At 49.0% G+C, this 16,642-nt stretch overlaps 1 protein-coding gene across 1 annotated transcript in view; it reads left to right on the forward strand.

The window, feature by feature from the left end:
* Positions 1–16,642, forward strand: part of FOXJ2 (forkhead box J2) — a 20,688-nt gene continuing 4,046 nt past the window's right edge. The window contains exons 1-10 of the mRNA XM_032644631.1: positions 1–378; positions 6,345–6,691; positions 8,609–8,683; positions 9,501–9,569; positions 9,752–9,892; positions 10,368–10,566; positions 12,783–13,178; positions 13,595–13,696; positions 14,505–14,714; positions 15,271–15,369. Coding sequence (XP_032500522.1) covers positions 6,359–6,691; positions 8,609–8,683; positions 9,501–9,569; positions 9,752–9,892; positions 10,368–10,566; positions 12,783–13,178; positions 13,595–13,696; positions 14,505–14,714; positions 15,271–15,369 — 1,624 coding nt within the window. The 5' untranslated portion in view covers positions 1–378; positions 6,345–6,358. The remainder of the gene's footprint in view (positions 379–6,344; positions 6,692–8,608; positions 8,684–9,500; positions 9,570–9,751; positions 9,893–10,367; positions 10,567–12,782; positions 13,179–13,594; positions 13,697–14,504; positions 14,715–15,270; positions 15,370–16,642) is intronic.

Genomic DNA, 16,642 nt, shown 5'->3' on the forward strand with positions numbered 1-16,642 from the left:
CTCCGCTCAGATCTCCAGCGGACAGAAAGAGCCCTCCACTCCCGACAGATTCAGTTTGGGGGGGAGGGGGACTCCCCCAAGGGGGAGGAGACAACTCCCGGTTGGGAGAGGCTCCTCCCCTCGTCCCCAGGGTCACCGGCCGAGTGTGGGGACTGTGCCACCTTCCCCAGGTGGGACCGCCTTCTCCTCCCCCTCCCCCTCCCCCCGCTCCTCCTCAGGGGACCCAGTTCCCCTCCCCAGCTTGGGAGGCTCAGCCAAGTACAGGAAGAGCCACTGAGGATGAGACTCTTCATCTGCCTCTGAAGAGGGGAGTCCCTCCAACCCCAAACTCCAGTACCAAGTGGTCCTGTCCCTCTGCTGGGGGAGACTTGGAGACAGGTCAGTGCTTTCTTTCTTTCATCTTCTCTCTGTCATCTTTAGGTACTAGTGGGTGTAGGGGGCTGAGGTGGTGACTCTTGAGTTTCATTACTGGGGAAGGTAGAGTAACAACTCAGAACCTTCTGGGAAATGTGTTCTGAAGCTACTGGATTCAAGCCCTCATCTTGCTGCAGAGGCTCTGAGAAATGGGTTTCTTAGTGTTGGGGGACTAAAGGGATGGGATTCATTTGAGGTCCCTAGGGAAGCGTATGTCTTCATGCTGAGGGCAAAAGGGTATCAGAAAACACTGTACCTTCAGCACTCCATCCACACAGTGTAATAATGATGGCAGGCCACGTCCCAGCCAGACTCCCGTGCCACTCTCCATCCTTGGGCCTTTCCATGCAGAGAGTGGGCTCCCACTAAAGTCGTGGTGGCATTTGGTGTCCTGGCCTTGTCTGGGGCTTCCGTTGGTATTACCTTTTCTTACCTGTAACCCTAGGTCACTTAATGACCACCAGAGCTGTTCTCTGCAGCCCACTGTGATTACTGCTCCCTCGACAAGAAAACCAGTCTGTCTCCACTCACCCTGCCTCCAGCACCAAGAGGCCACAGGGAAAATGGGGATCCCGTGTCCCGAGGCAAGAAGAAAGGGTGCAGGGGAATGCCAGCCCTGGGTTGAAGTTCTTCCCTGATGTTGGCCGGGTACCACTGCCCCAGTGCCCTACACCACTCCTGTCTTGCTGACGGTTCCCCAGGAAAAAGCAGATCCTGGAGAGGAGGAGAGGAGGGTTGCTGCCCAGCCTCCTTCCAGTCTTGCATCAAAATCAGTTGACTGGGGCTTCCCTGGTGGCGCAGTGGTTGAGAGTCTACCTGCCGATGCGGGGGACGCGGGTTCGTGCCCCGGTCCGGGAAGATCCCACATGCCGCAGAGCGGCTGGGCCCGTGAGCCATGGCCGCTGAGCCTGCGCGTCCGGAGCCTGTGCTCCGCAACGGGAGGGGCCACGACAGTGAGAGGCCCGCGTACCGCAAAAAAAAAAAAAAAAAAAAAAATCAGTTGACTGCCAGGGAGATTTGAGCCCCCAAGGAGTTTCCTTTCAGAAAAGCACCTAATAGTCTCACCCTTTGCCTTCCTGTTTCTTGTTCAATTATGGGTCTCTGGAACCTTGTATGTAAGTTTTCTTTCATAAGATAATAGCAGGAATCATCAAAGCCCAGACTGTCCAGAAAAGGCAAGAAAAAGGTGCCAGGAACTCCTTCTGGCTGAGGCTGGGCTATGGGTTTAGTAGTGCTCTGCCTTGCCACCTGGGATCCCTAGCTGGGTGCCTGCTTTCCTGCCTCACCTTTAGGAAACACCTCGTCTCCTGTAAGGGGCATTAGACCCCACAGAGAGTCTAAGTGGGAGGCTTCATCTTATTTGGGTTTTGATGTTTCCTCCATTCTCTGTCTGGGCATTGGGTGGACTGAGTCTCTAAGTACATCCACTGGGTCCTGGAAGTTACCTGTTAGTCATGGTCAGTGAGACAGGGCTCTAATTCAGGTTTGTATGGCTGTGCTGTAGAATGATGCGCGTCTGTTTCTTACTTCAGGTGGATGTGGCTCTATCCACATCCGTGCAAGGTGTGGGGACAGGTACGTGTGTGCTTTTCAGACTAAGCCTCCAGTTACCTAAAACTGTGCGTTTCTGGTAGGCCTCTGAGAGCAGGTGCCCCTGTGTGGGAACGTGGAGAGGGTGCTGGTGAGAATGCCCAGCTGGGAGGAAAGGCTTGGCCTGCGCTGTCCAGTGGGAGCCCCCGTGAATGGCTCTATGAGAGTCATCCCACGCAGCAGGGCAGCCCAGTCTCAGGCGAGGACCGCTTCTTCTAGGACTGATAAGAGAACTCCATTTCGGATGTTTCTGGTCTAAATAGCGTGAGGATCCTGGGTTCTTAACTCTAGAACCCCCTCCCCCATTTTTTGAAAAGAGCCAGCTCTGTGGAACAGCAGACTGTTTCTCACAAAGTACTTTACCGGATGCTGGAATGCTACTTGTTGGATGGCTCAGAGCGAGCTGGACCACAACACCTGCAGGTGTCTCACTGCCACACAGTGTAACTGGCCCTGCTGGGACTGAGTTTCCCTAGTTCTCCTTGCCTCCGTGGAATCAGTTAGAAGCATATGGCTATTGAGTTGGAGTAACTATGACTTAGAGGGTGCTATTTTCCAGATCATGTTTTATGACTAGACCTAGTTCCCCCTGAAAAATAAGGGATGATATTCCCCCATTTCTTCATCCTGGGGAGTTTACTAGTCCTGGCATTGGTCAGTCCTGGGGCGACACTCCCCACAAAGGAAAAGTTTGAGATTCTGACATCCTGAAAACTATTGAGAACTCAGTGCGGGTGTAAACCACTGCAAGTTCGCTACTTCCAGGCTTACCTGTATGGTCTGTCCATTTTCTAATTTTCAATTTCTAATATTCTCCTTTTTTTCTCATTCAAAAATGGTAATTGCTATACTTACATAACACTAGTGCTTTAAAAATTTTAACTCAGGGTAATCCTCCCAACCACCCTATGTAGGTACGGTTATCACCTCTGTTTTCCAATGGAGAAACTACAACACAGAGAGGTTAAGTAACTTGCCTGAGGTTGCACAGCCAGTAGGTAGTGAAGCCAGGATTGAAACCCAGGCAGCCTGGCTGGTAATCGGTAATGTGGCAGACTTAGCCACTGCTCTATTAGTTTCTGCGTTATGTACAGAGCAGGAGGTTATCATTCCTTAATGTCTGACCTTGGCACCATACAGAGAACAATTACTGACCTTTCAGAGAAAATGGGAAGAAAACTGTGCCTATTATTTTGGGTCTTATATGTCTCACCCAGGATCAGCCCCGCCCCCCCCCCCCCCAACATAGAATGTCTTTCTGTTCTTCTCTGCCTTTCTCCCAATAGTGTGGTGTTCATTAGACGTTCCATGGATGTGATGGAGCCTGCCCTTTGGCTGCCTTTCCCAGTTTCTATGGGTATTTCCTTTCAGTCTTCCAGCTCGAAGAGAAGAATGTAGCCTGACTCAGGTTCTGCCCCAGCCCAGTGGCACGAGGCCCACCTGGAGAGAGAGGTCTGGGTAACTAGGTTGGTTGGACTGAGAAATGGAAGTACCTATTGTGTGCCTTTCTAATAATAGCCCTGAACATCAGCCTGGTGCCATTATTTTGGGGAGTGTGGAATGTGTGGCAGCCACTGGCTCTTTAAGCTTCTTTCACGTCCCTCCAGGAATGAAGCTTGGACAGTGTTTATGACTGCATCCCTTTTATTGATAGGGGGAAACTGAGGCAGGAAGATTTCAGGGAGCAAGGGGCGGTTCGGGACCTTTTGTGAGTTAATGTCAAGGTTCGGAATGGAATCAAGGAACCTCATTCTCTGAGGTTCCACATACTGGGCTGCCCTTCAAGAATGGGGAAGTGATGGGGGTGAGGAAATGGGATGGGTTTAGGGAGAATGGTGTTGAAAGATCACAAGGATCTTTCGCTGCGTCTATCGGAAGGTATTTTGAGTGCTGGGGCGGTATCTGGAGGGCTGGCTGGGAGGGTGCTGGAGAAAGGTTAAATTTAACCTCAGTGTCCTAACCTGGTACTGGGGAAGTGCTAGGGAAGGGCATAGAACAAGTAGCAAAAGGCCAAGGGTGCTTCGCTTTCCGGAATTCACGGTGATTGGCACTGCCAAATGGGTTCTGTAAACCACGTTGATTGTACTCTCGTGTCCCTCCCTGTCCAATGTCTGGAGAGTTTCAAATGAAATGCGCCCTGAAGGCTTCTGTGTACTTAAGGTGAGACTTCCCAAGGAGCTTTAGCAGGAGACAATAGGGAATAGGGTAAAACTTCCTTACATACCCAGGAGAACCCTGGTCATCGTGAACCCGCTCATCGCCATGTCACCGTTCAGCTGGGATAACCCAGCTACAGGACCAGGTGGCTGCCCATCGCACCGTGCTTTACCCCAGAAGCTGTGCTGCTTTGACTTAGTAAAGCGCTAGGAGGTCTGAGGCTTCCTGGAATGCGTAAATGTCCCTATTAGTTTCCAAGTTTCCGTGGTTTTAGGGCAAGATGGTGGTGGAGGGATGGCAAGGAGAGTGGTGGGGAGAGGAGCTAAGGATCAAGGGGAAACCCCATCGTGGTGCTGTTTCTGAACAGGGCCTTTAAAGTTTTTTCTCCTGTCAAGCAATTCTTGGGTTGCAGTTGGGTCTCACGCTGCCCAAGCCCCCGAGGCGCTAAGGTGTTTCCTCGAGCCTTCGGGAGTGGGCGTGTTGCTGGCGAGGAGCGCAGGGCAGGGGACGTGCGCGTGCTTGCAGAGACTGCGTGGGTGGGGAACTTGGGGAATTGGGAGATGAGTGAGAATGCTGACCCTTCGGAGAATGTCTCCAGGGGAGAAGAGTCTCTAACTAGAAGAGGGAGCCAATAGCCTGAAAGATGTGTTGGAGGCGGAGACTGGGGTAGGCAGGCATATCTGCGATTGAGCTTCTAACTACAAAGTGTGTGGATGTGTGTGTAGTTGTATGTAACGCTGGTGCGTATTATCTGGGTGTGGATTTAGAGGTTATATACGGAATAGGTTTTCTGTCCAGGATTCTGAGGCATGTTAGCCTTGGACGCCTCGATGGACCCTCAGCAGGGGTCCGAGGAAGAAATCCTAGCTGGAATCTGGCCGGCTGTGCAGGCACGAGCCGGTCAGGCAGCAAGCGCTTGAGGGGTGGCTGGCATCGACCCCAGGGGAGAGCCAAATGGCTACCAAGTGGTTCCTGCCAGCCTTTCCAGATTCTGCGATACAGATCTCACCCACCGTTCTTCACCTTCCCCCACCGAGACGTCACTCTAGCTGCACCTCTCCGCCTGCAAGAGCGCCCAGGCTGCGTGGGTGGCAGCCGGGCGTGCAGACAGCAGGCGTGGGCGGGTTGGCAGCGTCAGGAGTTTGCATGGAGGTGCAGCGAGCGTGCGTGCCAGGCCGGGAAGGAAGGAGAGAGGAGGAGGGCGGGAGAAGGGGAGCTAGCCCTTAGCCCCAGAGTGGTTATTTTTAGCCCGGAGATCTGATTGTTACCGGTGAGCGCGCAGCTGGGTGTCTCCCTGGCTCGGTGTAGCAGGGCAGGCCGAGAGGTGGGAGGGCCTTGCCAATGACTTCTTCCTGGTGTCGGTGTCTGTGGGCGGGAGCTCGCCAGGGGGAGCTTTAAAGGTGCCAGGGCAGCTGTGCTCGGGCTCCGTTCGCTCTGTGTGTGACTCTGTGCCCTATGGGTAACGTTATAACGTGTATCTCATTGTGATCTCTGGTCGTGAGCCACTGTTGGTGTGTCTGTCTTGCATCTGTGCTTGGCTGGTTGTCACATGTAACTTATGTTGGGAAGTATGTAATATGCCTCATGTGCACGCGTATGTGCGATAAGGGTGAGCACTGGTATGGAACTGACATGATACATCTTTAGAAGTGTTGGTGTGTGCTTCATTAGTGTATACTTGTGTTTACTCTGTTTTTCTTTGCACATTCACCCGTGCTATCTATCTGTGGATGTTGAATGTACATGTAATAAGCATCACATAATTGGAGAATAGACTTCGGCTGATTTTACCTATTTATTGTATTTTGTTTTTAAAATTTATTTCTACATAGTTTAAAAAAATTATGTTATAGGGCTTTAAGTGAGAAGAATTGAGGGAATAGCTCAGTTTGGTGGGCGGTTTGATCTCCTTTTTAGTCCTGTGCGAAGGGAGAGGCCTCTTGGCCGTGTTCCACGTGAAGATGTAGAATAAGTACCAGTCTACCACCTGGTAGGTAGCTGGTGACATATCCGTTTGGGGGTTCTGGTAACACCTGGTCGAGGGCTATCCCAGGGGAGGAGTCTTCTACAGGAATTAGAGTGGGAAGAACCTCTCCTTCCCTTAAAGCCCTAGGATTTGTGTATCACTTGCCACCAGTAACCACAGGTAATATTTGTCTATTCTGTTTTCCTCTTCTCTACAGAACCCAGAAGTACCATGGCTTCTGACCTAGAGAGTAGCCTCACCTCCATAGACTGGCTCCCCCAGCTGACCCTCCGGGCTACCATTGAGAAGCTTGGGAGTGCCTCCCAGGCTGGGCCTGCAGGCGGCAGCCGCAAGTGTCCACCAGGCTCACCCACAGATCCTAACGCCACCCTGAGCAAAGATGAGGCAGCCGTCCACCAGGATGGCAAACCCCGATACAGCTACGCCACCCTCATCACCTATGCCATCAACTCCTCTCCAGCCAAGAAGATGACCCTCAGTGAGATTTACCGCTGGATCTGTGATAACTTCCCCTATTACAAGAATGCTGGCATTGGTTGGAAGGTGGGACGGCTTCTATACCCTGAGATGATTCTTAGCCTTGACGACCTTTTCCTCTACTTTTATTTCTTCCTATAACCTGGTCCAGTTCACTCTGAGCGTCTCAGAGATGTGTGAACTTAAAAATCTCAAATCTCCCATGCATCACTTTTTTTCCAGAGTTGAACAACTTCCATAAGGTGTATCGGGGAAACGCCAGGGATACCGAGCCACTAAGTATAGTTATGGGGGCAACAGGACGCTGACGCGTATCAGACCCTCTTATCCTCTGGTTCATTTCACAGATATTTATTGCCACTCTACTCTGTTGAAGTCACGTGCAAAGCGTGGCATTGCTCCATCCTACCTAGAGGTAGCATCTCATCAGGTTTGCAGAGCTTCATTCCACATAGTCAGCATCTTTTGAAAAATTGTGTGCGAAGAAAAAGAGTAACATAATTAGGTTCTTCCCCAACAGCTCATCCACCATGCAAGGAAGGAGAGGATACGTTGTTTGGCTGGAGATAAAGGAAAAAGGGGCCTCCTCTTCCAAGCAAAGAAGGAAGACTGATATTCTCAGTCCTTTGGAGCAATCACTCGCTGGCCAGTTGTTGAGTAGGAATGGGGATTTAATGTAGGTCTGTCACTCTGTAAATCACCGACTGACGTACAGACCAGATGATGAGCTGGAGACTGTTGAAAGCATTTAGTGTTTCCTTTAGAAATATGTTCCTGCTAGCTGCCATAGCCTCCAACCGCCTCATCCAAGACATGTAGCAACTATATTTCTTTCCTCCAAGTGTGACCATTCCATGGGCTGTTGAGAAGACAAAGGCAAAGTGTGCCTTGTTTCACTCATAATTTATATTTTGTTATCATTTACATCATCAGTTTTTGCTTTTTTTTTTTTTCCCCTTGGCCACACCACTCGACCTGTGTGATCTTAGTTCCCCGAGTAGGGATCAAACCCACGCCCTTGGCAGCGAAAGCTCGAGTCCTAACCACTGGACCGCTGGGGAATTACCACATCATCAGCTTTAAACATTGTTCTTTCACTACTGATAGAATGAATTAAGGAACTGGGCAGATGTGATTTTTTTTAAATTGAAGTATAGTTGCTGTACAATATTATGTAAGTTATAGGTGTACAATATAGTGACTCACAATTTTTAAAGGTTATACTCCGTTTATAGTTATTATGAAATATTGGCTGTATTTCCCATATTGGACAATATAGCCTTGCAGCTTATTTTATACACAATAGCGTGTACCTCTTACTCCCCTATTCCTATATTGCCCCTACTCCCCTCTCCCCACTAATAACCACTAGTTTGTCCTCTATGTCTGTGAATTTGCTTCTTTGTTGTTTTATTCCCTAGTTTGTTGTATTTTTCAGATTCCACATGTTAGCGATATCGTACAGTATTTGTCTTTCTCTGTCTGACTTATTCCACTAAGCGTAATGCTCTCCAAGTCCATCCATGTTGCTGCAGATGCAAAATTTCATTCTTTACTATGGCTGAGTAGTATTCTGTTGTGTGTGTGTGTGTGTGTATGTATGCACACACCCCACATCTTCTTTATCCATTCAGCTATCGATGGACACTTAGGTTTGGGCAGATGTGATTTTGAGGCATTTATATACCTGTTGTTAGTTGGGTGGAAAGATTGAAAAACTATATAATCAGCTTTCTAGAAGCACCTGATAGTCAGATTTACAGCCATTACCTCTCATCAATTTAATTGCTTCCTTTTTCTTATCTCATTGCTCTTGCTATCTGATAGGTAATTTCCTCCATCAGTATAGTTAAGAGGTGCTTTGTTCACCCTGATGCTGGAACTTTAGTGTGTGTTATATCCCTTCGTGTCCCTCTGTGCACTACTGGAAAATTTTCTGCTTTGCACGATGCTCAAATCTAACTTGCTTCTCTGCTTCCCCAGAATTCAATTCGGCACAACCTTTCTCTCAACAAGTGTTTCCGGAAGGTGCCCAGACCTCGGGATGATCCTGGGAAGGTGAGATTCTGTTGTAAGCGGTGAAGGGAGGGGAGGAAGGAGCGAGAAGTAGTTGACAGCTTAGAGTCCTATGGCTGTTTTAATTACCCAGAAGAGGAAATCATGTTAATTAGAGGAGCAGCTTTATTTTTTTCCTCAAAGGAAGAGCTTGGTTATCAAGCTGGTGGGTCCCCATGAGAGTGAATGACTAAGGAAGACTGAAATTTTTTTTAAATAGAAATATTTATTTAAAAAATGGACCTTGATGCCCCTTTTTTGTGCATGGTGCTCTTTCTAGATGTAAAAGGTGGGCTTAATAACCTTTGTAGGAGTTTTTCTGTATAAAAATCCCATGATTTTACCTTCAAAAGGGAGAAGGGATAGATCATCCTCTTTGTCTGACAGCTGTGGATGCTGAAGTCCAAGAGAGTTTTGCCTCAGATCACGTGGAAGGGAAGGGTTGGTCTGGACATTTCCAGCTCTTTGAACTAGATGCTGTGTTCTGTCCCTCTAGAATGATCGAGGCCTCGGTGAGCTGTTAGGACAAATGTAGTCCTCAAAAATAGCTGGTTCCCTCAGGATTACAGTCCTGTGAATTTACAGTTATTTTTCTTTTCTTTCTTTTTTTAATGTTCCAGATAGATGATCTTCTTTAATGTTAATGTTATTTATTTATTTTTTAAAATTGAAGTATAGTTGAATTTCAGTCCAGTTATATTTTAAAAAATATAACTCCTATTTTATGTGAAAATCTCTTCAAATGTCTACTTTTCCAAAGGTGGGAATTTCCGTATATAATGATTTTTTTTTTCTTTATGGGGATGGGTTCTTCTTCTAGGGCTCTTATTGGACAATCGATACCTGCCCTGACATCTCCCGAAAGAGAAGACACCCTCCCGATGATGATGTAAGTCTCCACCTCAATGAGATGCCATTTATGAGCCAGCTGCTCCTTCCACATCTTTGCCTGCTTTTTCAGTCATTTCCTAAATTTGGGGCCAAGGTCAAATACCAGCAGGTGTGGAACCATTGGTCTTGGGAGGATGTTTAGCATCTGCTTATAGATTTCTCTTCTTTCACAACCCTCAGCTATCCCAGGACTCACCAGAACAGGAGGCAAGCAAGAGCCCACGGGGAAGCGTTCCAGGGAGTGGAGAAGCCTCACTGCCTCCCGAGGGGAATCCTCAGATGCCACTTCAGAGCCCCACGTCTATCGCCAGCTACAGCCAGGTAGGAGGTGGAGGTGGCAGGGGATATAGGGATGGATGGATGGATGGATGGATGGATGGATGGTTGAATAGATTCATATATCTGTTGGTTCAAAATTATGTGTTGAGTATCTGTGCTATGGTAGGCAGATAAATTGGGAAAGAAGGAGAAAGGGAAAGAGGGAAGCTGAGAGAGAGATGGAGAGAGAGAGAGACGACAAAGTTTTAAGAAAGATCAGAAAAAAAGTGGTGAGAAGACAAGAAAGAGAGCCAAAAGGTTATGAGAAAGGAAAGATGACTATGGATGTAGCACAGGAAAAGGGCGAGAAGCTACAGCAAGATAGGAACGAATGAGAAGAGAAGGAGAAAATGATGCTCATTCATTGAAAAGGTGGGAGAGGATGAAGAGGACAGGCAGAGAACTTGGTGTCCACTAAGGGGTTGTATTGGTCCCTCACGTAGGACATGTATCGAGTCTTTCTTATCTCTTTCTGCAGGGCACAGGGTCTGTGGATGGCGGAGCAGTGGCAGCAGGGGCTCCAGGCCGAGAGAGCACCGAGGGTCCCCCTCCCCTGTACAACACCAACCATGACTTCAAATTCTCCTACTCAGAGATCAATTTTCAGGATCTAAGCTGGTCCTTCCGCAACCTCTACAAATCCATGCTGGAGAAGTCCTCTTCCTCCTCTCAGCATGGTGAGTTTGGAGTGGGGAGGGGAGCAGAGACGTCCTTGGGTTTTTGAACAGATGGGGACATTCTCTTCTTTCCCTCTTTTTCTTACTCGTAACACAAGGAGAGGTTGATCACTGGTCAGGGAAAGCATGTCATGAGCCACAACTGCGTGGAGTCAGAGCTCTTCTGGCTTAGTTCTGAAGGACAGCTGTTTCAAGAGGCGAGCTGGGTCATTAGTTTCAGTAAGTGAGTTGGAGGAATCCCCCATCTATTTGAACTAAGGGCCATGATCTTATGGCTGCCAGCAAGTCATTCTGAGGATGGCCACTAGGGGACAGCAGTAGTTTCCTTTTCCTAAGAATCCCTGCGTTTCACTGTGAGGACAATTTAATTTTATTTTTTAACGTATTTATGTTAATTTTTATTAGGAACAATTTCAAACAGATGCAAAAATAGAGAAAATAGTATAATAAACCCTCATATTTTCATTGCCCAACTTTACCAGTTACCGATGTTAAGCTTGTTTTGTTTACCACCCAGCTTTTCTTTTAAATGGAGGAATTTAATGCACATCGTTCTACTTGCAAATACTGGTTCAGTATGCATCCTTAATGATGAAGACTTTTCTTTTAGCTATGCATTGCCATGATGACTCCTAACACAGTAAATAATGCTTCCTTAATATCAGTTTATATCTCATCCATACTCAAATTTCCCAAATTACCATATGAGAATGATTTGAAGCCGTTATTGGGAGACGTTTTTTGTTTTTGTTTTTGTTTTTTTTTTTGCGGTACGCGGGCCTCTCACTGTTGTGGCCTTTCCAGTTGTGGAGCACAGGCTCCGGACGCGCAGGCTCAGCGGCCATGGCTCACGGGCCCAGCCGCTCCGTGGCATGTGGGATCTTCCCGGACCGGGGCACGAACCCGTGTCCCCTGCATCGGCAGGTGGACTCTCAACCACTGTGCCACCAGGGAAGCCCCTATTGGAAGACTTTTTGAGAGATTGTCTTGTTCAGTGCTCTGTGATTCCTGTTTCTTAAATTTTTATTTTATTTTTACTTTTTATTTTTTTGCCACACCACATCGCTTGCGGGATCTTGATTCCCCGACCGGGGTTTGAACCCACGCCCCCTGCAGTGGAAGCGCAGAGTCCTAACCGTTGGACCACCAGGGAATTCCCCTAAATTTTTAAAAAGAATTTAGAGGTAGGGATGAAGTCAGGATTTTAGGTGAATCATGAAATCTTGTTCTGTCCAGTGGCCTTGGATAGGCGGTCGGAGATTAATGGAATGATAAAAAGTGGTTAGGGGCTTCCCTGGTGGCGCAGTGGTTGAGAGTCCGCCTGCCGATGCAGGGGATGCGGGTTTGTGCCCCGGTCCGGGAGGATCCCACATGCCGCAGAGCGGCTGGGCCCGTGAGCCATGGCCACTGAGCCTGCGCGTCCGGAGCCTGTGCTCCGCAACGGGAGAGGCCACGACAGTGAGAGGCCCGCATACCACAAAAAAAAAAAAAAAAGTGGTTAGGAGTCACTTTGGGGAAAATTGTCTTAATTGTCATTTATTGTCTTTTATATCCCAGGGGATTCCTATCTAGAGTTGTGTTGCTAGATTGCAGCATTTGCTTGAGAAATGAGTCCAACTCAGGTGATTTGGTTGATTGGAAGCAGGGAGCTTGGAGGGCTCCCAGAAACAAAGGGAAAAAATTAGATGGAGCGAGGACAGCAGACAGTTCACTCAAGTTTAATCACGGCTGAAGGCTGAAAGCCCGGGTCTCCATCTCGAGCTCTTCCCTGCCCCATCTGTTTGAGAAATTCATCCGTCCCCACTCTACTGCGTACCCAGACTCCGTTTTTCATAGTGACTGCAAGAGGCAGAAGCGTGTAGGACAATAAGGAAAAGGAGAGAACAGAGGCCCATGGCTTTGTTTTATTTATAATTTGCTTTTGGAACTTTACCTGATGTCCGATGTCTTTTGAAACTGTGATTCCAGGACTACATCCCAGATCCTTGAAAAATAGCATGAAAAGGTGCATGCTGACCTTTTGGCTAAAATTTCAGCGGTTGTCGGTGCTGTCGAGGGCCTCCGTCTGTCGGTTATCCCTGTCGGGGCGGGGGAGGAAGGGGGCCCAGGGGACCCTGCTGTCCCAGAACGTCCCGTCTCCAGCCAGTGGACGTCCTGAGCGATGCGTTGCCCCGCTCACGTACCCGCTTCCCCCCCGCCCCCGCCCCTCCCCGCAGGCTTTTCGTCTCTCCTGGGGGACCTGCCGCCCTCTAACAACTACTACATGTACCAGCAGCCGCCGCCGCCGCCTCCGCCTCCGCCGCCGCCTCCGCAGCCGCAGCCGCCTCCGCAGCCGCAGCCGCAGCAGGCACCCGCCCAGGGCCCCTCCAATGTGGGCGGTGCGCCCCCCCTGCACACCCCAAGCCCAGATGGTTGTGCCCCACCAGGGGGGAAGCAAGCGGGGGCCGAGGGCTACGGGCCGCCCCCTGTGATGGCCATGCACCCACCCCCGCTGCAGCACGGCGGCTACCACCCTCATCAGCACCATCCCCCCACCCACCCTGCCCAGCCGCCGCCGCCGCCGCCGCCGCCACAGGCACAAGGCCAGGCTCCCATCAACAGCACTGGCTTTGGTGAGTAGGGAGGGTGCAGGGAGACCCTAGAGGACTGCGGGTTGAGCCCCCTGTTCTGACTCTGGCAGGAGGTGCGGCTGGTTAGGAAGTTTAACAGCGGGTCTTGTAGCCTCTCTCCCACGAGAGCTCGTCTGAGCCACAGAGGTTGCTGCTAAGAGCTCTGTATTAGAGAATTCTTGGATAAATTGGGATGGTTTTCCATATTCTTTTGCCCATGAGCTTGGCTGTCTGTAATTAAAGCATCGATAGCTTTGTTTGTCCTAAATCTCCAGGGAGGGAGAGTCCAAAATTATCTCGGTCATGCAGCTGATAACCTGCGGAGACGCAAGAATCTTGCATTCAGTAGCCAGTCTGCTGTCAGTTGGCGGCTCTCTTACCCCTCACTCTGTCTCATTACCACGCCCCCCTCTTTACAGCCTTTCCTCCTGACTGGTGCTCCAATATTGACTCCTTAAAGGAAAGCTTCAAGATGGTGAACCGGCTCAACTGGTCCAGCATTGAGCAGTCACAGTTCTCAGGTTAGTGATCAAAGGATGGTGCCTGGAGGGAAGAGGGATATAGCGGAAGTGGAAAAACCCAGTGGAAACCGGAAGCAGGAGGGGATGGTTAAGTGAAGCTTGAGGGTGGAGGATTTCACGTCACACAAGGTGGATAATATTGATGCTCTCTTCAAGTTAGTTTTAATTAATTTCTGCCTTAATGCAAAATATGACGGTGGTTTATTCCACTGAGTTTTATCTTCAGGAGAACAGGACTCTCAGGAACTCATCACCCTGGACCACTATTTTGTAGTTTTGTCACCATTTACTGACCCTGTGACCACGGCTAATTCACTCAGTCACTTTGAAACTTACTCATCAGAAAGATGGAAATTATAATAAGAATTTACTAAGGAACCAAATGTAAAATAGGTAGCTAGTGGGAAGCAGCCGCATAGCACGGGGAGATCAGCTCGGTGCTTCGTGACCCCCTAGAGGGGTGGGATAGGGAGGGTGGAGGGAGACGCAAGAGGGAGGGGATATGGGGACATATGTATACGTATAGCTGATTCACTTTGTTATACAGCAGCAACTAACACACCACTGTAAAGCAATTATACTCCAACAAAGATGTTAAAAAAAAAATTAAAAAAAAGAAAAGAATTTAGTAAGGAAGAAATGGAATGAGAGTTTGAAAATGTAGGCCTCTAGCGGATGTCAATTTTTGGTAGCGCACGTAATCAGCCGTGTTGGTTGGCCGTGTAGTCGGAGCAGTGAGTTGGGTATAGAGCCGCTAGGGGCACTGGGGCGTCCGCAAGGCTAGCCTTTCTTGCTGCTCTGTTTGCAGAGCTGATGGAGAGTCTGCGGCAGGCAGAGCAGAAGAACTGGAGCCTGGACCAGCATCACATTGCCAATCTGTGTGACTCCCTCAACCACTTCCTCACTCAGACTGGTCACGTGCCCCCCCAGGGGGGCTCCCACCGGCCACCCGCCCCCGCCCGCATCGCTGATTCCTGTGCCCTCACTAGTGGCAAGCAGGAGCCAGCCATGAACCAAGGTACCGCACAAAGCAAGCTGCCAAGGAGGTGGAGACTGGATGATGAAAAGGAAGGGGGACGAGAAGGGCAGAAGAGAACTGAGAAACATCAGCTTATGAGCAGTGATCCAAATGCCAAAGAAATAGACCGTATGATTCCTTTTAGATCTTGATCTGGGAGGTCAGGGTTACTGAAGAAAAGGGAGGAGAAAGTCCCTGTTCCCAATTTGTGTCTCAGTAACCCTTCCCTGGATCGTAATTAGGTGGAGTTGTGATTCTCTACAGTTATATGGTCTTCAAACTGGTGAAGTAAGAGTCAATGATCACGGTTCCATATTTGTCATCCTTCTGATAGCTGTGATATTGAACTCCACTAGTATCGGGTCCCTTTGTGCCCTAAGTGGTGAGGACTGATAGCTTCTGCAGAAAGCCTTGATGCCCACAGGAGCTACAGAACAGAGCGGGGAAGGGAGAAGAGATGAAGGGGAGGAAGAGTACTTTTTTCTCCCTCTCTGTCTGACTCTGCTTCCTTGAATACAATGGTCCCACTCACTTAACTCTTGTCTTGCTTTGGCAGTGAACTCTTATGTGCACCCTCAAGCCCCCCACCTCTACCCGGGTCCGTCACCAATGTACCCACTTGCCACCCAGGACTCAGCAGGATACAATCGCCCAGGTAAGAGCCAGGAAGCTTGTTTCACCACCAGCGAGTCGTTTGGCTTTCCTATGGCTCCGAACCTGCATTCTTGGCTCTTTTGCCTGCACCTGCTGGGAGGGGGTGAGCCTTCCTGATTCTCAAGGCTGGAGGGTGGTCCACCTGCTGGGGAGGTGTATGTCATGGGAGACTAAAGAAGACCGACTTACTTTAAAATGAGCTCGTGCCTGCAGTGATGAAAGGAAGTAGAAGCATGGCTATAAACAAAAGATAGACGTGTAGAACATTTACGCCTGGCTTCGGAATCTAAGTGGGAGGTACACTCAGACAAATGACATGAACATGTTATGCAAATGTACCTGCTTTGTGCCCACATCTGCTTTCTTGTCTTCCTGACCTCTAGTATCAGGGTTCTGGGATTGAACTACCTCTGATGGTGAGAGTAGGTGGGGAGACCCTAAATTGCCATAAATACTGCAGAACGAACAGATCCTTCACCTTTAAGTGCATTTGAGAAAAATCACTATTATCATGCCGCCTAACCACAGTGTTTTCAACTTTGGAGGTGATGTTCATCTCTTTGTCCAAGTATTCCTTTTCCGTGTGATTTATATACAAATTTCTGTATTGCTATTTCATGTAATAGTATATTCTGTATGTTTTTTGGTCATTATTATGTAGTCTTCCTAAATATAATTTTTTTTTTCTTTTTTTTTTGTTTTTTGGCCACGCATCGTGGCTTGCGGGATCTTAGTTCCCCGACCAGGTATCACACCCGGGCCCTTGGCAGTGAAAGCGCAGAGCCCTAACCACTGGACCACCAGGGGAGTCCCCATGAGTATAATTTTTTTTTTTTTTTTTTTTTTAATAAATTTTATTTATTTGTTTTGGCTGCGTTAGATCCTCTTTGCTGCCCACGGGCTTTCTATAGTTGCAGGAGCAGGGGCTTCTCACTGCAGTGGCCTCTCCTGCTGTGGAGCACGGGCTCTAGGCACACCGGCTCAGCAGTTGCGGCTCACAGGATTAGTCGCTCCGCGGCATGTGGGATCTTCCCGGACCAGGGCCTGAACCCATGTCCCCCGCACTGGCAGATGGACTCCCAACCACTGCGCCACCAGGGAAGCCCGAGTATAATTTTTAATGGCTGCATACCGTGACATTGCCATGTGGCCTAGTTTACTCTGAGTCTTTCCTGAGATCTCACTGAAGTGGTGGCCGGAAACAAAAATAACTCTGGGCTGATAAGGACCATAGTTTCCCCAGACCTTCCCCACGGTGGTGTTTGGGGTTGACC

This window comes from Phocoena sinus, chromosome 10, assembly GCF_008692025.1.
Source record: "Phocoena sinus isolate mPhoSin1 chromosome 10, mPhoSin1.pri, whole genome shotgun sequence".
NCBI lineage: Eukaryota > Metazoa > Chordata > Mammalia > Artiodactyla > Phocoenidae > Phocoena > Phocoena sinus.